The 22,117-nt window shown below is 44.8% G+C and overlaps 1 protein-coding gene across 1 annotated transcript in view; it reads left to right on the plus strand.

Moving 5' to 3' along the window:
- The first annotated feature begins 407 nt into the window (after positions 1-407).
- MTURN (maturin, neural progenitor differentiation regulator homolog) overlaps positions 408-22,117 on the plus strand; it is a 48,302-nt gene continuing 26,592 nt past the window's right edge. Inside the window, exon 1 of the mRNA XM_073630322.1 lies at positions 408-808. Coding sequence (XP_073486423.1) covers positions 647-808 — 162 coding nt within the window. The 5' untranslated portion in view covers positions 408-646. The remainder of the gene's footprint in view (positions 809-22,117) is intronic.

Raw genomic sequence — 22,117 nt, forward strand, 5'->3', positions numbered from 1 at the left:
CTAGCAAAAGCTAAACCCCCCCAGTAGTGATTAAAAATCACCAAAAGAAAGCTCTATCCATCTCAAAACAACGATACAAATGTCATATAGGTACAGTGTTGCATGACCACGCAATTGCCATTCAAAGTGTGACAACACTGAAAGCTGGCCTGAGCAGGAAGGGGGTATTGAAGTGGTTAAAGGGCAAAGCTGGGAAGAGATGAAGATGCGGATAGCCACCTGTACGCTGCCATTGGCGCAGAAATACGCACATAGGTCTCCGCACATGTATCGGGTAGACGCTGCTCTCGCTCTGCCTGACTATACCAGAAGGATGCCGCAGAGGGAGCCGAGCTAGCATCCCGTAGGCTTCCATCTCCCGGCGGAGTAGTCGGTTGGGCGCCGCCTTGGTGACGTCACGGCGACTACCACCCCAGCTGCTGTCAAGGCAGGGCCAGCCGTGACGTCACCAAACTGCATCGTCCGCGTCACACGGCAGCAACCCAACCCGCAGCTGTGTTCGGGGCGGCCGGGGCGACGAACAATACCCCGAGTATCCGCTGCATCGCCGCGGCCTTCCCCCTTCCCTCCCCCCTCCATGAGCAGCATGTAAACAATACAGACATAGGCGACCGGCAGGGGAGCTCAGCACACCGCGGGGGCCACCATGGATTTCCAGCAGCTGGCGGACGTGGCGGATAAATGGTGCTCCAACACCCCCTTCGACCTCATCGCCACCGAGGAGACCGAGCGGAGGATGGATTTCTACGCCGATCCCGGGGTCTCCTTCTACGTGCTGTGCCCGGACAACGGCTGCGGGGAGAATTTTGTGAGTGCGGGCAGAGGGGAGGAGGAAGGGGGTGTGATGAAGAGGAGGATGAGGATGGTACCCATCACAGTGCCGTGTACTTCCCCGGGGATGTGCTACAGGCAGGACAGGGCCCGGTGACTGGGCTCTATACACCCAGGAGCCTCGTATCTCTCCTTTCTGTATGGAGGAACAGGCAGCACTAGACGAGAATGCCATACATACAATACAGTACAGGGCACCCAGGGACTAGGCCTCATACACCACGACCAGCATACATGTTACACCATTGCCAGGCATACATACATTTATCCTTCCTGTATTTTGGAACAGACTGGCAGTGCCCGAGCAGAATGCCACACACAAGCAGGACAGGGCCCAGTGGCTGGGCTCCATACTCTGGCCTCTGCTCCATTGTGCACTACTGCCAGATAGAAGGATAGATAGATAATCAATCTCTATCTATCTATCTATCTATCCTTCTTGTATCCAGGAAGTAGCTGGTAATAGCTTTGCCACAGGAGGGTGACTACACAGGAGGGTGACAACACACACACTGGGAACCTACAATGTCCTGCAAAACATTTCTCCTTCCTGTGTTCAGGAACATGTAACTGGTAATGGCAGTGCTTCAGAAGAATGCCATACATAGACAGACAGTACAGGGCCCGGTGACTAGGCCTTATACACCAAAGGTCTGATATCTGCTGCAGAAATGCCAGGCATACAGACATTTATTCTTCCTGTATTCAAGAACATACAGCTGGTAATGGCAGCACTAGAGGAGAATACCATACATAGACGGTACAGGACCTGGTGACTCGGCTTTATACACCAGAGGCCTGATATCTGCTGCAGAAATGCCAGGCATACAGACATTTATCCTTCCTGTATTCAGAAACAGGCAGCTGGTAATGGCAGCATTCATAAGGGTGTGCCTGGGCACACCCTAATCACTAATAATGCCCAGGCTTCCTCCAGCACCACAGTACTGCTGGCTTCATTTCTCTCCTCTCCCCCCCCAGCTGCTGCAGGGGGTGTTTCAGGATGGAGAGTTGGGGAAATATGCCATTTACCACTGCCTTCCTTTTCTAAATAAACACATGCTCTGTTCATTTATAACTGAAGCATAGTCAACTGTGTTCACAATGCTTCAGTTTGTGAATGAACAGGAAGCACAGAGCACTTGCCATTTATTCCCTGTCATGTGCAGCTGAGGCTTCAGAGAAAGGCATGTGTGTTTGAGCTTTGGGGTGCGCACCCTAATGGAATGGGCTGCGCACAACTGTGGCAGCACTAGAGGAGAATGCCATACACAGGCAGGACAGGGCCCGGTGACTAGGTTTTATACACCAGAGGCCTGATATCTGCTGCAGAATTGCCAGGCATACATACATTAACCCTTCCTGTATTAGGGAACAGGCAGCTGGTAATGGCAGCACTAGCACACAGGTGGGAAATAGTGCCTAGTGACTAGGTTGTATACTACAGGGGTCTAATATGTACTGCAATACTGCCAGGCATACATATTTATTCTTCCTGTATTTAGGAACCAACTGGTAATGGCTGTGCTTCAAGAGGATGACATACACTGGGAGCCTAAACTGTTCTGCAATCAATTTTATCCTTGTATTTAGGAACAGGCACCTTGTAATGGCAGCACTAGAGAATGCAGCAGGCAGGCAGAAAACTGGGCCCAGTGTTTAGGTTGTATACTACAGGGGTCTGATATGTGCTGCACTACTGCCAGGCACAAATCTTTATTCTTCATGCATTCAGGAACCAACTGGTATTGGCTGTGCTACGGAAGAATGACATACACTGGGTGCCTAAACTGTTTGGTGTACAATTTCTCCTTTCTGTATTTAGGAAAATGCATCTGGTAATGACAGCACAAAAGGATAATGCCATACACAGTATAGAGAACCCAGTGACTAGGTTTTATACACCAGAGGCCTGATATCTGCTGCAGAATTGCCAGGCATATAGACATTTATCCTTCCTGTATTTAGGAACATGCAGCTGGTAGTGGCAGCACTAGAGGTGAATACCATACATAGACGTTACAGGGCACCCAGTGACTAAGCTTTATACATTGGGGGATCTGATAAGTGCTGCAGTACTGCCAAGCAAACCTGCACTTATTACAACCCCTGGCAAAAATTATGGAATCACCAGTCCCTGAGGATGTTCCTTCAGTTGTTTATTGTTGTAGAAAAAAAGCAGATCACAGACATGGCCAAAAACTAAAGGCATTTCAAATGGCAACTTTCTGGCTTTAAGAAACACTAAAAGAAATCAAGAAAAATAATTGTGGTGGCCAGTAAGTAGTAAGATTTATAGAACAAGCACAGGGAATAAATTATGGAATCACTCAATTCTGAGGAAAAAATTATGGAATCACCCTGTAAATTTTCATTACAAACACTAACACCTGCATCAGATTAAATCTGCTTGTTAGTATGTAGGTAAAAAGGAGTGATCACACCTTGGAGAGCTGTTGCAACAAGTGGACTGACATGAAGCATGGCTCCAACACCAGAGATGTTAATTGAAAAAAAGGAGAGGATTATCTATCAAACTCCTTAAAGAGGGTAAATCATCACGCAGTGTTGCACAAGATGTTGGTTGTTCACAGTCGGCTGTGTCTAAAACATGGACCAAATACAAACAAAATGGGAAGGTGGTTAAAGGCAAGCATACTGGTAGACCAAGGAAGACATCAAAGCGTCAAGACAGAAAACTTAAAGCAATATGCCTTGAAAACAGAAAATGTACAACAAAACAAATGGGGAACAAATGGGAGGAAACTGGAGTCAACATCTGTGACCGAACTGTAAGAAACCGCCTAAAGGAAATGGGATTTACATACAGAAAAGCTAAAAGAAAGCCATCTCTAACACCTAAACACAAAAAAAACAAGGTTACAATGGGCTAAGGAAAGGCAATCGTGGATTGTGGATGATTGGATGAAAGTCATATTCAGTGATGAATCTCGAATCTGCATTGGGCAAGGTGATGATGCTGGAACTTTTGTTTGGTGCCGTTCCAATGAGATTTATACAGACGACTGTCTGAAGAAAACATGCAAATTTCCACAGTCAATTATGATATGGGGCTGCATGTCAGGTAAAGGCACTGGGGAGATGGCTGTCATTAAATCTTCAATAAATGCACAGGTTTACATTGAAATTTTGGACACTTTTCTAATCCCATCTATTGAAAGGATGTTTGGGGATCATGAAATCATTTATAAGATGATAAGGCATCTTGCCATAGAGCAAAAACTGTGAAAAAATTCCTTGAAGAAAGACACATAAGGTCAATGTCATGGCCTGCAAACAGTTAGGATCTCAATCCAATTGAAAATCTGTGGTAGAAGTTAAAGAAAATGGTCCATGACAAGACTCCAACCTGCAAAGATGATTTGGCAACAGCAATCAGAGAAGGCTGGAGCCAGATTGATGAAGAGTACTGTTTATCACTCATTAAGTCAATGCCTCAGAGACTGCAAGCAGTTATAAAAGCCAGAGGTGGTGCAACAAAGTACTAGTGATGTGTTGGAGTGTTATTTTGTTTGTTTGTTTTTCACGATTCCATAATTTTTTCCTCAGAATTGAGTGATTCCATAATTCATTCCCTGTGCTTGTTCTATAAATCTTACTACTTACTGGCCACCACAATTATTTTTCTTGATTTCTTTTAGTGTTTCTTAAAGCCAGAAAGTTGTCATTTGAAATGCCTTTAGTTTTTGGCCATGTCTGTGATCTGCTTTTTTTCTACAACAATAAACAACTGAAGGAACATCCTCAGGGACTGGTGATTCCATAATTTTTGCCAGGGGTTGTACTCCTCTACTCGGGAACAAACTGGTAATGGCTGTGCTGGGGGGGGGGGGGGGGTGATGATGTACACTGGGGGCCTAAAATGTATTATATGCAGTAGTATATGCTTCCTGTATTTTGCAACATGCAGCTGGTAATGGCAGTGCTAGAGGAATATGCTTTGCCTAGGCAGTACATGGACCAGCAACTAAGCTTTGTATACCAGGGGCCTGCCAGGCAAACATAAATATTGTACATCTTAGCTGTATTGAGGAACATGCAGCTGGTAATTGCTGTGCTTGAGGAGAATGGCACAAATAGGCAGTGCAGGGCCTGAGCTGATATATACTGCAGTACTGCCGGGCAGACCTACATTTATCCTTCCTGTACTCAGGAACCAACTGGTAATGGCAGTGCTACAGGAGAATGTCATAGGTAGGGGTCCAGCAACTAGGCTCTACACATAGTGGTTCTGCCTGCCAGGCAAACATACATTTATCCTTCCTGTATTCAGGACCATGCTGCTGATACGCAGTACAAGGCACCCAATGACTAGGCCTTAGACCAGTGGTGGTCTGATATGTATTGCAGCATTGCCAGGCAAACATACATTTTTCCATCCTGTATTGAACATCCAGGAATGAACAGATGGTAATGGTTGTGGCAGAGGAGCTGGGCAGTACCGGGCCCAGTGACTCGTTGTACCAGTGATTTTATGGGCCAGTTCTCTAACACCATGTTTGATACACTTGAGAGCCTTTTCCATAGTATTATTTTTGGCTAATATACAGAGTAGGTCTCCAGGTTCTTCCTCAACCCTCCCTAATTGCTTGGACTGGGATTGGCATGCAGAATGTAATAATGTGTATAGCCAATTTAAATGGGAGCCAGCTAATCTACCAATATGTATTTGGAGTGTAGAAGGAAACCCTCGCAAACACAGACAAAATGTGCAGACTCCATGCAGATTATGTTCTGAGCAGGGTTCGAACAAAGGACCCCATTGCTTCAATTCATGGGTACTAACCACTAAACCAATGTGCTACCCTTTCTTGATATAGGGGACTTCAAGTGAGGTCCCTGACATCCCAAAGGACTGCACATAAAATTCAACAAAAGTATGCTAAAAAAAGCTGTTAGAAACTGAAGATATGGTCAGAAACTACATTCATGCTTGAAGAATTGGCCAGAGACGTAGACATGTTACAGGAGTTGGAGACTGGGGACATGCTGCAGAAGACATTTACATACTAGAGACGTGTTTCAAGAGATGGTCATAGGCCTTGTTTACACAGGTGTATCTAAGCGAACATCCTTTTTAAGGGCAGTGTTTGCCCGTACAGGGTTCATCCACATGTAGGTAGTCAATAATGTCTTTTGAGACACAGTGATGCAGTGGCTGCATGGACACAGCTACTGGTCCCAGTTTGGCAGCTGTGCAGGTGCATGTCCCCGAACACAGATCACCGATAGGGCACATAAAAAAAGTTTTTAATGCCTCCGATAGGAAAAAAGCAGGCATGCAGAGTTTTTTTGCAGTGCAGCTCTCTGCACTGAATGCCAACGCTTGTCACTTTGTAATGCTTCAATAGAGTACGTACCTAGGTGTGAGGAACAGACTACTGTTTGCAGGGGCCCTGAGGGCCACATTTTGAGGACCACACGTTTGGCACCAGGGATTTATAATCTTGGCATCTAATATGTGCTGCAGAATTGCCAGGCAGATATACATTTAATCTACCAAAGTGGCAGCTCGTAGCTTTTTTTGCAGCCGGGCGCATGGATAGGGAGGGCGGTGCCCGTGCGCCCACAATGGACGGGACCGCCCCTGACCTACCTGTATTTAGGAACATGCAGCTTGTAATGGCTGTGCATTTGCTTTATATTAGCAGGCATTATTTCCTTCATCCCTTCCTCAGACCAACAGCTGCTGCCCCCTTTGGCATAAAACTGTCTCTGGTCACACCCCTATGAAGTTCACACAGTCAGCTTCCCTTGTATGGACAGATCTCAGTAAGTGGCCTTACAATAACAGCTGTTATTTCTATTACTCGTCTTATGTTGCTGTGTTGATTAAAGATTTTTTAAAGGAGATGTGTGGGTATATAAATAACTAAACCTACATACTCCTCTCCCTGCTACAGCATCGATCCCATGCTGCAGCTGTCCCCTGCCACCTCTAAGCCCAAGAACTGAGCAATCACATGACTGCTGATCGCTCAGTTCTCAGTCTTCTCTGAGCAGAGAACGGTGACCCTTAGTAACCGCTCTCTGCCCCTTCTGTGCTTACTGGAGTGTGGTGCTGTGGAAGGGGCAGGAGGGGCTGGCTCAGGCTCTCAGCGGCACACTGAGGGGCTGAGCAAGCTGTCGATCAGACATCTGGGCGGATCTTGGCATTGTCAGGATCCTTCCAGAGCCTGGAGCTTTAGCATACTGTTGGCTGATTCTGGATCACAGGAGAGCAAAAGTAAGTGCAATCCTGTGACCCACAAGAGAAGTATGGCCAAAAAAAGCTTCAACCATAGTTCTTTTTTAAGGCAGAAATTAAAAAAAAAAAAAAAAAAAAAAGTCTGGGTTGAGTTTTTAAGTGGAAAGGACTTTTCATGTACACTGCCTGCGGCACATGCATAGCTCAATGTACACTCCAAGAACTAGAGTAGGAGACAGGAATTGGGATAATTTAACTTTAGCGCACATGTATGGGAGTTAAATTATCAGTGGGTGTCCAGTGGTCATAGAAAAGGATACAGAAGAAGTGGTGAGGAAGAGCACAGAACAAGACAAAATAGGGTCAGCTATAGACGGAGCAAATTTCTTTTCTGCAACCATGGGTTACAGATAGAAATGAATAGGCGCAGCTTTAAATGCGCCCCGCTAGCGGCACCAAAATGCCGCTATAACAGTGGTAAAGTGCCGCTAAAACTAGCATCGCTTTACCACTAACGCCCGCTCCGTCCCAGTGTGAAAGGGGTCTAAATGTAGACCAGAATGGTCACATGTTCCTGTATATCCAACCATCTCCTGAGGTCTGTGGCGGTGATAAATCCATACATTTAAGCATAATTTCTCATTGTATTTGTGGCCTAATTGGTGTCCTAGGAGGTTGGTTGTGGAAGAGCTGAACATTAATACTCTCTAAGCTTTCAAACTAAAGAGAAGCTGCCAAAATCTACTTATAGTTTACTGTAAGATTTAACTTTTAAAATAGGGTTTGATCATTTCACCAGCAGTAAGGGGGAAAGCAATTGAACGATTCAGAATATAACCTGAAATAGATTGTCTGAGGACTATAATGACTAGGCCTAGGACATAAATACTATTGGTACCTTTTTTATAGTTAAAGCGGTTGTATGTGTTGCTTTGCGATTTTTACCTACAGGTAAGCCCATAATAAGGCTTACCTGTAGGTAAAATGAATATGTCCTAAACATGCACCATTTAGGAGATACTCATCCTGCATGCAGCCGCTGGCGACAGCAGCACATGCGCTCTGAAGGTTTGGTGTATCGTGCCAGAACTTCAGAGCTTCTTACTGGAATCGAGACCTCCCGCACACATGCGAACCCGGAAGAAACGCTGGGGGAACAGTCAGCCACCTCAGCGGTGACCGGGTGCCGCTGCTGGGGCTTTCTAAGGTAAGTATTTCATAATGTGCTAGTATGCAATGCACAAATTATGCCGTTATCTTGCAGGGCTTTTTGGGGGTGGCTCCCCAGGGTTTACTACCGCTTTAACCTCCCTGGCGGTATGATTATTTCAGATTTTTGATGCTGAAAGCGGTACAATTATTTTGCATGGAAATTTGGTGTTTTATATTGTAGGCCTGTAATTCTTTAGGGAATAACTCAAATCTATCCAAATGAGTCTAGTAGACATCCGTGTATGATAAAGTTCGAAAAACGAAATCATAAATTTATAATATAATAAATAATTATAACAAATAATAATATAAATTATTCAATAATGTAATCAAATCAAAAACACTGAAATTTGCTCAGTTGCAGAATTGTCGCTGTCATTACTTTCAGTGTTTGATGACGGATTTCCCCACAAATCACTATCGCTCAATTCTGCGAGTGATTCTAATTTATTATCACTGTTTTATAGCTGGTCTAAAACCACATTTGATGTAAAGGGATGGTTTTGGTTGTTATGGACAATCTCCAGTTTCCAGGCAGAAAGAACAGTTTTTATAATATAAAACTGCGTGCAGGGCACTGGACAGACCACTAGGGACAAAAGGGATGTGAAATAAATTGATACAGTAATTTAATCTGTAAGATTACAGTGTACTGTATATTTATTGTGTGTTTTACTTTTTGAATTTGGCGCCGTTCTCTGTCCCCGTGCGTCACAACGCTTGCAGGGAACGGAGCTCGGCTCTGTGACAGATCAAGCGGAGGACGGCTCGCACACAGTGCGGGGAGACATCGCAGGATCCTGGGGACAAGGTAAGTAACGTCTTCCTGGATCCTGCGTTGCGATCCCGAGTGTGGCTCGGGATTACCGCTTTTGGTACTGAAAATCCACCCTGAGCCACACTCGGGAATACTGCCAGGGAGGTTAAAATGTAATGTTTAGCCCACACATTTTCATTTTTGATTGTAGTTCACCTTCGCATTTGCTTTTCACATTAGCTGAGAATTGCAACACTGCTTCAGTTTATGTTCCTACCCCGCCTCCTTCAGACAACAAAGACAAGACCCTTGTCCCATTTATTTCTATTTACATTTGCTCAGTGGACTTAATTTGAGACATATTAAAGTTGAACTTTACACAAAAAGCTAAATACACAGATGAAAAATAAATTTCAGCTACAGTAGTACCTTGGATTACAAGCATAATCTGTTCCAGAAGAATGCTTGTAATCCAAAGCACTCGTATATCAAAGCAAGTTTCCCCATAGGAATCAATGGAAACTCAGATAATTTGTTCCAGTGTCACTGCTAGTGTATGCAGTACCGCATGTGGCCAGAGGTGGGGGCGCCAGAGACACTCAAACACTCGGAGAAGCTCGGAGACCACTCAGAGGCATTTAGGAACCGAATGTCTCCGAGTGTCACCGGCGCCCCCGCACCTGTGGCCAAATGCGGTACTGCACACTCCAGAAGCTTGAATCCTGCTCATCTTGCAAGACCACACTCACAAACTGAGTCAGGATTAAGGGAAAAAAAAACAAAACAGGTAATTCCGAAACGCTCATAAACCTCGTTATTCGCAGTGAGAGGTTTTACTGTAGCTCTTTTTCCTGGAAGGATTTGTCATTCTTTCCATCCAGTTCTGAGATTTATACAGCTCTGCTACACAGCACATCCCTGTCTGGCAGAGGAGAACTTTTTTTTTTTGTGTGTGTGTGTGCGCGTTTATGTAAATAAGAATGCTTTTAAAGATAGAAGTGTTAATAGTTTATATTTATCAATTAACAAAATGGAAAGTAAATGAACAGAAGAGCAAATCCAAATTAAATTGATATTTGGTGTGACCTCCCTTTACTTTCAAAATCAAATGAATTCTTCTAGGTACACCTTCACACAGTTTTTAAAGGAACTCGGCAGGTATGTTGTTCCAAACATCTTGAAGAACTAACCACAGATCTTAGCTAAGCTAATGCTGCTCCAGGTGAGCAGTCCACCTTTGCATGTTGTAGTAAGGATCGAGAGTACTGCACAGCTAGTCTGTGAGACCGAGTAACATACTTAACTACTTCCATACCGGGCCATAGTCATATGACGTCTGCAGATGGGATCTCCCATCCTGGGCTAGCGTCATATGATGTCCTCGGCTTCTTGCCGCTCCTGCGGGCCCCCAGGGGTCCGCAGTACGGTGATTGAGCATGACGCGTGTCCCTCGGCACAGCCCATCCCAGATCCGTGTAAAGAGCCAATAAAAAATGGCTCTTCACCACGTGACCGGCTGTGTCCAATCACAGCCGGTCACATGTACTGTCCACATGCATGGCACTTGTACACCCTCGTAGGGCGCACGCAGAGCGGCGATCAGGGACGAGGCTTGTCACCCTGACACAGCCCAACCCGATCGCAGTAAAGAGCCAATGAGATTGGCTCTTTACCACGTGACCGGCTGTGTCCAATCACAGCCGGTCACAGAATGTCAACAAACCGCAGTAATGAGATGTTACCGGGTTCTCCTCCTCACACACTGATCGTGTGTGAGAAGGAGATTGCAGTAACATCTCGTTACCGCTTACAGTGTACACCAACCACACTGATTGCCCCCCCTAATAAAGAGGACCTGTCACCAGCCATCAAAGTATCTGTCACAGTCCATCTGAGTACCCGAGTACCTGTCACAATCCATCCGAGTACCTGAGCACCTGTTGCAGTTCATCTGAGTCACTGTCTCCAGGCCATCAGAGTAACCGAGTACCTGTGTCCAGGACATCAGAGTAACCGAGTACCTATCTGCAGCTCATGCCTCATAGAATATAAGTTGGGGTGTTTGCTTTCCAAAATGGGGTCATTTTGTGGGTAATTCCACTGTCCTGGTGCTCAAGGACCTTCAAAAGTGTGATGTCGTGTTTCCCCGAAAATAAGCCTGGGTCTTATATTAATTTTGTCAGCCAAAAACACATTAGGGCTTATTTTCGGGGTAGAGCTTGCCATGGAATGTCCTATCTTCCCAGCGGTTGCAAAATGACAGAATCCCCTCTATCGCAGGATCACATAATGCAAACGGTGTGCATCTCTGCATAGTAATAGTGCAAATACCTTCTTTCATAGCCTGCCTGAGCTGTTTTCCACCGCTCCGAGCACTGCAGAGGGAGGGGGGGGGCGAGATCCCCTGCTGACACCCAAGAGAAGAGGAGATCAGCTGAGCCCTACTCGGCGCTTCCATGGCCTGCCCGAACTGTCTTCCCCGCTCTGAGCAATGCAGGGAGGGGGGCTGAGATTCCCCACTGAGAGAAAAGGAGTTTAACTGAGCGCCAAGTGGCGCCGCACTGAACTAGGGCTTATTTTCGGGGTAGGACTTATATTGCAGCCCTAATGGAAAATAGCGCTAGGTCTTATTTTCGGGGTAGGTCTTATTTTCGGGGAAACACAGTAGGTAGGAATGAAGTGAGATGTGTAATTTATGCTCCTAGAACACCTGAAGGTACTACTTCAATGTTGGGCCTCTGTATGTGGCAGGCTGTGTAAAAGTCTCACACATGTGGTATCGCCATACTCAGGATGAGTAGTAGAATGTGTTTTGGGGTGTAATTTTTGCTATATACATGCTATGTGTTAGAAACATCTTATAAATTGACAACTTTGTGTTTATAAAAAAAAAATATATAGGTTTTAATTTTCTTTCCACGTTTTCCGAAGTCTTGTGGAAAATAATGAACCGTTCAAAAGACTCATTATGCCTCATAGAATAGACGTTGGGGTGTTTGCTTTCCAAAACGGGGTCATTTTGTGGGTAATGCCACTGTCCTGGTGCTCCAGGGCTTTCACAAATGTAATAGGTCGTTAGGAAATTAGAGGTGTAATTTATGCTCCTAGAACCCCGGTTGGTGCTCCCTGCATGTTGGACCTCTCTGTGTGGCCAGACTGTGTAAAAGTCACACACATGTGGAATCGCCATACTTGGGAGGAGTAGTAGAATGTATTTTGGGGTGTAATTGGAAGTATGCATATGCTGTGTGTGAGAAACAACTTTTTATTATGACAATATTGTGGAAAAAAAAAAATTCTTCATTTTCCCAAGAATTTTGGGAAAAAATGACAACTTCAAAAAACACACCATGCCTCTTACTGAATACATTTTGACTATCTACTTTTCAAAAAGGGGTCATTTGGGGGGTGTTTGTACTTTCCTGACATTTCCGAGCCTCAGGAATTGAAATAGGTCGTCAGCTTAGCTTGTAGACTCTATATAACTTTCACAGAGACTAAATACTATCCACTAATTTGGGTTATTTTTACCAAAGAGATGTAGCAGTATAAATTTTGGCCCAAATTTATGAACAACAATGACTTATTTGCAAAACTTTATCATAGAACCTAAAAAAATGTTTTTTCTCAAAATTTTCACTCTTTTTCACTTATGTTGCAAAAAATAAAAAACCCAGTGGTGATTAAATACCACCAAAAGAAAGCTCTATTTGTATGAAAAAAATGATACAAATTTTGATTGGGTACAGTGTTGCATGACTGAGTAATTGGCATTCAAAGTGTGAGAGTGTATAAATGCCCTGTATTTAAGTGGTTAAAGGGGTTGTAAAGTCTCACCACGTTTGTACACATCTCAGAAGGGATTTTGTCCCACTCCTCTTTGCAGATCCTCTCCAAGTCATTAAGGTTTCAAAGCTGACGTTTGGTAACTCAAAACCTTCAGCTCCCTCCACATGTTTTCTATGGGATTATGGTCTAGAGACTGGCTAGGCCACTGCAGGACCTTAATGTGCTTCTTCTTGAGCCACCTGTTTGTTGTGTTGGCCCTGTGATTTGGGTCAGTGTCATGCTGCAATACCCATTTTCAATGCCCTGGCTAAGGAGGTTCTCACCCAAGATTTGATGGTACATGGCCCCATCTATCGTCCCTTTAATGCGGTGAAGTTGTCCAGTCCCCTTAGAAGAAAAACGCCACCAAAGCATAATGTTTCCACCTACATGTTTGACGGGGATGGTGTTCTTGGGTCATAGGCAGTATTCCTCCTCCTTCAAACACGGCAAGTTGAGTTGATGCCAAAGAGCTTGATTTTGGTCTCATCTGACCACAACACTTTCACCCAGTTCTCCTCTGAATCATTCAGATGTTCATTAGAAAACTTCAGAAGGGCCTGTATATGTGCTTTCTTGAGCAGAGTGACCTTGCAGGCGCTGCAGGATTTCAGTCCTTCCCGACCTAGTGTGTTACCAGTTGTTTTCTTGGTGACCATGGTCCCAGCTGCCTTGAGATCATTGACAAGATTCTGCTGTGTAGTTCTGTTCTGGGCACTTGCATGGAGCCCCAAACGGAGGGAGATTGACAGTTATTTTTTCTTTCATTTGCGAATAATCGCACCAACTGTTGTCGCCCTCTCACCAAGCTGCTTGGCAATTGGCCCATTGCCCATTCCAGCCTTGTGTAGGTCTACAATCCCTTTTTTTTTTTTTTTTTTTTATACAGGTAACAAGCTGATATCAGGAGCACTCCCTTTAAGCCCCCGTTCACATTGGGGCCATTTGACATGATTTCCAAAAGTAGTTCCTGCACTACTTTTGGCAACTTTGAGGGCGATTTCAATAGAGATCTGGATAGGCAAATATAGTCCTCACTGGAAGGGAAGTTCTCTGGTGAGAGAGATCTCTAAGTTTGAGATGTCGTGGATACTTAAAATAAAATCTTATGTCCCCTATGGTCTAAATGTAGAAGACATAGATGTTAACGCTTTTATAGACAATTCTTGAATTTAGATTTGTTAAGTTCTTATCATGTATATTTATTTTGTAAACTTGGCCTGGGTCTTCAGTCCCAAATCCTAGGTTTGGATTTTAGTAATCCTATTTTTGTTCCCTTATGGCTTCTTTGCATACTTCCCAACACATTATTTAGAAATTGAGTTTCCTTTTGGAAAAGCATGAGCCTTTTGAATTCTATTTTGATTTATTTTGACTTGTTTGGTTTAGGCATAGTGTTGGTTCAATGAGATAATCCATGTGTAAAAAATAAAAAGCACTGTGTCCTATAAACCCTGAAACTTGCAGCAGCTCTAGGTGAGATAAACACAAAAATAGACAATAAAATATGAGAGCTGCACTCTATAAAAAAATCTAAGTGACAAATTGTAACAATAGTGAAAAATGTGACAATACGAGAGTCAAAACTAAGGGTTATTGAGTCCCAAGAAATAGGTAGGCAACATGAACAAATATATCCTTCGAAGTATTGCTAATAGGGAATAGACCAAGTGTTTGGAGTCCTCCTTGTGCAGATGACAAATTCACACCAACATGCAAAGTGTATCTACCACCACATAAAGTGCACACTTACCAGCTATCACAAGCTGGATCACTTGTGGCTAATACCCAGCCAGGGCCTTTGTCTCCAGGAATGGCAAGCAACGACTCCGACCATAACAGCCTCCAAACACCACTTGTAGGCGGATGGACATATAGTATCACAGAAGCTCGATAGGATCCAGGGTCCTCGGTTCTCATGATCACAGTAACCCAAAGAAAGGGAAAAGGCTCGCCATAGGTAAAACCAGACTAGTAATTTATTAAATAAAACCGTATCACTTACGATTAGATAATCCAGCCTTTTCTGCCAGTTTCCGGGTCGGGTTAAGAGATTGGAACTTTTGGGTTTTTTTAATAAGAATTTTTACTTATATTTTATATAACCACTTCTTATTACTGTTTTTTAATTTTGTAATTTTGGATCTGACCACTGGGGGGCCACTTTCCCTAAGTAATAGTGACTCCATGACCCCGTGTTGATTTCGGTGGCATTTCCTGTTGCCCGGATTTGTATGGTGCTAATTGGTTGTTTAGTCATTCAGGGCTAGTAATGTTGATATTTTTATATATACCCTTTAGTCCCCTTTTCTTGGGGTATCAGATGGAACCTACTTGGAACAGCTGGTTTTCCATTATTTAGCCCCAAGACCGCCATTCATTTTAATAGGTGTTTTGCTAGTTTGACCATTAGAGGTCATCTTGCTAGCTTAAGACTTATCAGAGATTGGCCTAATAATGTGACCCCCTATGGATCCTTTTAGGTATATCCTATTTTGGGAGATCGCAAGATAGGTAGAAATGCTTTCTATAGTATGGGCTTGCCAGGGTCTACAGTTTTCTTTACTTGTTTGGGGGGGGCCGGGCATCCCATAAAGATACAATAGAGAGGAAGCTCTGAGTCTGACAAATTGAGTGCGGGAAATTCCCCTTCTCCAAAATTTGCGAATAATGTGAGGGACTGCCTGAGGCTGACAGAGGCGTGGTTGTTATGATCTATAGTATTTAATGTGGTGAGTCAGCACGCTTCCCGTGCCCTTGGACGACAGCAGATTGTAACGAAATGCGTCAGGTGGAGCAACGTGCTGACATCACTGTGCTTCTGCGATCCCGGAAGGACGGGCGTTTGTTTTAGCCAGCCGGCTATACATTTATATATGCGGTTTTATGCTTTCCAAATGTAAGTGCAATCTTTTATGCTACAATTAAAGTTCCATACGTTTTTACACTATGGGGAGTTTTATATTTTTCTGGGGGAACTTCAGTGTGTGTGTGTGAGAGATACCCTGAGGTCCGACTTCATGCTGTATGGGTTCCGAGGAGGGCTGCAACCGCGATTGAGTTAAGCTCACTTGCTGATCCTATGCTCTACATATCTCGTGTGTGTGTGTGTGTGTGGGGGGGATTTACTAGTCTTATACCTTCTCTGGATGGATAAAGGCCCTGGCTGGATATAATTCGCAAGTGCTATTGACCTCTCTTTATAAGAGGTCCATGCAAGCTGGTAAGGCATTGTTACGGTGGAGGTCACATTACACGTTTGGTGTTGGATGGTGTCGGCATCATGGGAATGATCCTTCTTTATCACAATTGGACTTTATTCAATATTGTTTTTTCATTGTCACACAGGTGTATCACTAGTATTTTTGATTAATTGCCTGGATGGACTTTTTCGCATTAGGACATTCTTTTTTCATTGTTTGGATTTTTATTTGATGCACTCAGCAAATGTTTAGCGCAGCTCCATTTTTAATTTTGTTTATTTACTGTGTCTATCTCACAGTTGAGTTGCTGCTTTTGGAAACCTTCACATATTCGAGTGCAGTTTTTTTTTTTTTTTTATAATAGACAATTGTAGACAACTGTGCATGAACCCACACAGATGTCTTTCAAATCGCCCCCCGAGCTCGTACTGAAATGCGGGTTTGAAATTGTGCAAGTTCAGCTGAACGCGCACAATTTCAAACCTGCCTCCAATGTAAAAGTACCCTAAGAGCCCTTTCACACTGCCAGCTCCCGAGCATCGGCGGTAAAGCGCCGCTACTTTTAGCGGCGTTTTACTGGCGTTTTTGCGGTGCTTTTACCCCCGCTAGTGGCCAAATAAAGGGTTGAAAGTGCCCGCAAAGCGCCACTGCTGAGGCACTTTGCAGGCACTTCGGCGACACTGCCCATTGATTTCAGTGGGCAGGGGCACTTTAGGAGTGGTGTATACATCGCTCCTAAAGAACCTGCTTGCAGGACTTTTGACGTCTTGCTAGTGCAGCTCCCCGTTTTACTGGCGTTTTTGCGGTGCTTTTACCCCCGCTAGTGGCCAAATAAAGGGTTGAAAGTGCCCACAAAGCGCCACTGCTGAGGCACTTTGCAGGCACTTCGGCGACACTGCCCATTGATTTCAATGGGCAGGGGCACTTTAGGAGTGGTGTATACATCGCTCCTAAAGAACCTGCTTGCAGGACTTTTGACGTCTTGCTAGTGCAGCTCCCCAGTGTGAAAGCACTTGGGCTTTCACACCGGGATTGTAGATGAAGCTTTTTACAGGCGCTATTTTTAGCGCTAAAGCGCCTGAAAAACACCTCCATTGTGAAAGGGGTCTAAGGCCCCTTACACACATGCGGACCGTATGTCCGTATTTCATCCATCCGTTTTCGGATGAAATACGGACATACATGCATCCCTATGGGATAGCGGGTGTCAGCAGATGTACATCCGCAAACACCCGATGTCGTCCGGCTCCGCTCTTGTCCGATTCTGCGGACGGAAGAAAATCCTATTTTTCTATCCGTCTGCAGAGCGGATCGGATGAACACGGACAGACGGTCCGTGTTCCTCCGATCCCCCATAGGAGAGAGCGGAGATCTGACAGGGCGGTCCCTGCACAGTGTGTGGGTCCCGCCCTGTCATCCGCCGGCTCAGCTGGGGAAAACGGAGCGATCCCCGCTGAGCAGCGGATGTTCACGGGGCGGATCAACACGGATCCGTCCCGTGTGAAAGAGGCCTTAGAGAGTGCTCTTAATCTCAGCTCGTTACCTGTATAGAAGACAGCTGTGAGCCAGAAATCTTGCTGATTGATAGGGGATCAAATACTTATTTCACTCATTAAAATGCAAATCAATTTATAACTTTTTTTAAAATGCGTTTTTCTGGAAATTTTTGTTATTTTTAAACTACCATTAAAATTATAGACTGATCATTTCTTTGTCGGTAGACATACATACAAAATCAGCAGGGGTTTAAATACTTCTTTCCCTCACTGTATTTGGCCTATCTGCCTAGTGTTGCTAGGGTCCTTGGTTCAAATCTCAACCAGGACAATACCTGTAAAGCTTTCCTGTGTTTGCATTGGTTTCCTCCCAAACTCCAAAGACATGATGCTTTGTAGGCTCGTTGGTCCTAATATGTTGTATGTATGCATCTGAGATCATGACCTTAGATTGTAAGCTCCTTGAGGGCAGGGACTGATATGAATGTACAATATGTAAAGCACACATTATTGGTGTTATATAAAGTAAAATACTGTAATAATAATTTTAAAAAGGATTACAAGTTCCTATATACAGTACATCCGGAAAGTATTCACAGCACTTCACTTTTTTTCCCACATTCTATGTTACAGCCTTATCCAAAATGGATTAAATTTATTTCCTCAAAATTCTACAAATCATACCCCGTAATGACAGCGTGAAAGAAGTTTGAAATCCTTTGCAAATTTTATTATAAAAATAAATCACATGTACATGAGTATTCACAGCCTTTGTTGAAGCACCTTTGACACCAATTACAGCCTCAAGTCTTTTTGAGTATGCTACAAGCTTGGCATACCTATTTTTGTCAGTTTCTCCCATTCTTCTTTGCAGGACCTCTCAAGCTCCATCTGGTTTGATGGGGAGCATCGATGCACAGCCATTTTCAGATATCTCCAGAGATGTTCATTCAGGTTCAAGTTTGGGCTCTGGCTGGGCCACTCAAGGACATTCAAAGAGTTGTCCTGTAAACACTCCTTTGTTATCTTGGCTGTGTGCTTAGGGTCGTTGTCCTGTTGGAAGATGAACCTTCGCCCCAGTCTGAGGTCCAGAGCGCTCTGGAGCAGGTTTTCATCAAGGATGTCTCTGTACATTGCTGCATTCATTTTTCCCTTGATCCTGACTAGTCTCTCTTAGTTCCTGCTGCTGAAAAACACACAGCATGATGCTGCCACCACCATGCTTCACTGTAGAGATGGTGTTGGCCAGGTGATGAGTGGTGCCTGGTTTGCTCCAGACATGATGCTTGCCATTTAGGCCAAAGAGTTCAATCTTTTTTTCATCAGACCAGAGAATTTTCTTTCTCATGGTGTGAGTCCTTCAGGTGCCTTTTGGCAAACTCCAGGCGGACTGTCGTGTGCCTTTTTACTGGGGAGTGGCTTCCGCCTGGCCACTCTACCATACAGGCCTAATTGGTGGACTGCTGCAGAGATGGTTGTTCTCTCTTCATAAAGAAATGCTGGAGCTCTGTCAGTGACCATTGGGTTCTGGGTAACCTCCCTGACTAAGGCCCTTCTCCCCAGATCGCTCAGTTTGGCCGGGCGGCTCACTCTAGGAAGAGTCCTGGTGGTTCCAAACGCCTTTCCCTTATCGTCTTTCAGGACAGCACTTGAGAGAGTGACTCCTCCCCTTGCAAACAGGAAACACCTCTTCCACCAAACTTTAAAAGGAGGCTCCTTTCCACACATTGTCAGTTTTTGTGTTTTCCTCCGGAGGGAACACTTCGTGGGGAAGTCAGGGCTCTCAGGTGCTGTCCTGGGAGCTCAGGTTTCCTGTGTTTTTTTACCAAATACTTCTTTTACCTCATGAGAGCTGTTCCTCCCATTCCACAGCTGATGAAGGTGCTGCTGGCTGGGCTCCCTCTCCCTCTTCACTGGGCTCAGGGTGAGTCCGACTGTTGTGGGCATCGCTCCTAGGCGGCGGCAAGACAGGCGGTGGCCGTTTACTGTATTTTTTTTCTCAGGTCCACCGCCTGTTGCTTATTGCACCGCCGCCATCTTGGGGATGGCAGCGGGGCTCCATCTGCCGGAAGTGAGGCGTCCGGAAAAGGGGCGGTGCCCACAGAACAGGCGTGCGGCATCATTTCCGCCGGAAATCGCAGAGGGAAAGGGGAGGAATGGGGCTGGTGCTTATTTAGCGGTTCCGGACTGGCGCTATTGGAGTCCAGAACCGGCGTTTTAGCCACACAACACAGCAAGCGCTCCTCGATGGAATCGATGGCGGCAGCGAGTGGGACAGGCACCAGCAAGGCCCAGGTAAGGGGCAGTTGTATACTGTCCTCCTTGTACTGTGGGGTCTCTCTCTCTCTCTCTCGCTCTCTCTCGCTCTCTCGCTCTCTCTCTCTCTCGCTCTCTCGCTCTCTCTCTCTCTCTCTCGCTCTCTCTCTCTCTCCCTCCCCCCCCCCCCCCCGGTGGCAGGGGCCTGTCTGGGCACATAAGGCAGCTTAGTTCTTACTGTGCACCTGTGGTGAGCATCCTTGGGAATAGGACAGGTTGTCTCACTGGGATGGTTTCTTCTTTTGTCTCATGGCAGGCCAAGAGCTCTGATCCAGTGGCAAAAAGAAAATGCCCTTCATGTAAATCCAAGCTACTTGAAGGATGGAAGAAGACGTTATGTCAAGCCTGTATTGATTTGCTAGTCAAAGAAGAAGCTTATTCCGCTTGCAGCGACTTGATTGCATCTGTTAAAAAAGAACTTGATGCGACTATTCAATCATTTCGCTCTTCACTAGCAAACCCATCCCTGAGTCAGCCTACTACCTCACAGTCCTCTCAAGGCTCACTTATAGTCCCGGCGGTGGAGACTGAGGCATCTCCTACCCCAGAGGGACATTCCCCCTCTCAATCTGAGGATTCTGAGTGGGAGGAAGGAGAAAATTTACCTTCAAAAGTTTAAATTGTCTTTAGAACAGGTAGATGGCCTGTTAAAAGCAATCTATACCACACTGGGTCTGGAGGAGGAAAGAAGGGAGTTATCTCTGCATGATAAAATGTATGCAGGGCTTAGCGAACACAAAAATCGCAATTTCTCAGTGCACTCTGTTATTTCTGAAGCGATTAAGAAAGAGTGGACAGAGCCAGAGAGAGAGCCTTTCTTTCCCAAAGCCTTAAAAAGGCGTTTTCCTTTTGATGAAGATCCAGCGGCGGTTTGGAACAAAAACCCCAAACTAGATGCCGCGTTTTCCCAAGTCTCGAGGTCAACAGATCTGGCATTCGAGGACATGGGGGTGTTGAGAGATCCCATGGATAAAAGGATGGACCAGCTATTAAAAAGGGCTTGGCAATCCATCATGGGAAATCTTAAACCTGCAATACAAAATAATCAAAACACTGCGCTTACTCAATTAAATAGCAGCTCACACGACAAACAAGAAGATTTGTAAAAGGTACAGGTGCATATATAGTGTAGCGCTAACTTAAATTACAAAGATTTTTAAATTGAAAAAAATGCATACACAAAAAACTCAAATGACTGCATATATCACAAATATTGATGTGAGATACTCTAATAGGCATCTATAAAAACAAGATTTTGAAAAAGGGTAAAAGTCCCTTAGACATGATAGTGTTGTTCACCACGTGGATAGCTGGTAAAGAAGTGACACAAGTATAATGGGTCCCCCGCATAGAAGCAATGCAGGCTTACCAGAACAGTTGGACTCATACAAACATATGTCTCATGAGTCACAGCATAGCAAGGGAGCCAGGGCAGCACATCCAGAGTCAGAATCTGAGGTCATCACACCGAGACCAAGTTACGTGTAGAAGAGCTCTGCCCAGAGTCCTAGATGCAATTTGGATTCCATATCGTTTGGTTGGGAGACCCCACTTCATTGCCTATTGGCAATACAAGCTTTACTGACTCATGAGACATATGTTTGTATGAGTACTGTGCACCAAATCTTAAACCTGCTATGGCGACTACGGTGGTATCCAGGAATATGGAGTTCTGGTTAGAGCAACTTAAGGCCCATATCTCAGCAGACTCACCAAAACAAGAAATTTTGGACTCATTCTCAACTCTGTCTGCCGCTGTCGCATTTATATCTGATGCATCAGCGGAATCAATTAAAATGACATCTAGATCTGCTGCCCTAGCCAACTCAGCCAGAAGGGCTCTGTGGTTGAAAACTTGGCCGGGGGACGCGGCATCCAAAAACAAACTGTGTGGGATACCGTTCCTGGGTGACTTGCTTTTTGGACCTGACTTAGATGCGGTTCTAGATAGAACAGCTGATAAAAAGAAGTCTTTTCCCATCAAAAAGAAAAAGCAGCCAGTTAAACGTTTTTTTTAGTTCCCAAAAGGCTCAGGAACAAACCAAACCCCTGGAGAAAAGAAAAAATTGGGCATCGCAGAAGGGTAAAGGCAAAGGAAATGTCCTTTTCCATCCTCCTGCAGCCTCCGGTAAAACGCAATGACTTGTGCGTACCAGTGGGGGGGAAGGCTTCAAAGTTTCCTCCCCCTTTGGGCCAGCATGACAAGAAGTCTATATATTTTGGACATGCTGTCCCAAGGTTACAGGATAGAGTTTTCGGATCGCCC

The sequence above is a fragment of the Aquarana catesbeiana genome, linkage group LG05 (genome assembly GCF_042186555.1).
Source record: "Aquarana catesbeiana isolate 2022-GZ linkage group LG05, ASM4218655v1, whole genome shotgun sequence".
In the NCBI taxonomy this organism is placed as follows: domain Eukaryota; kingdom Metazoa; phylum Chordata; class Amphibia; order Anura; family Ranidae; genus Aquarana; species Aquarana catesbeiana.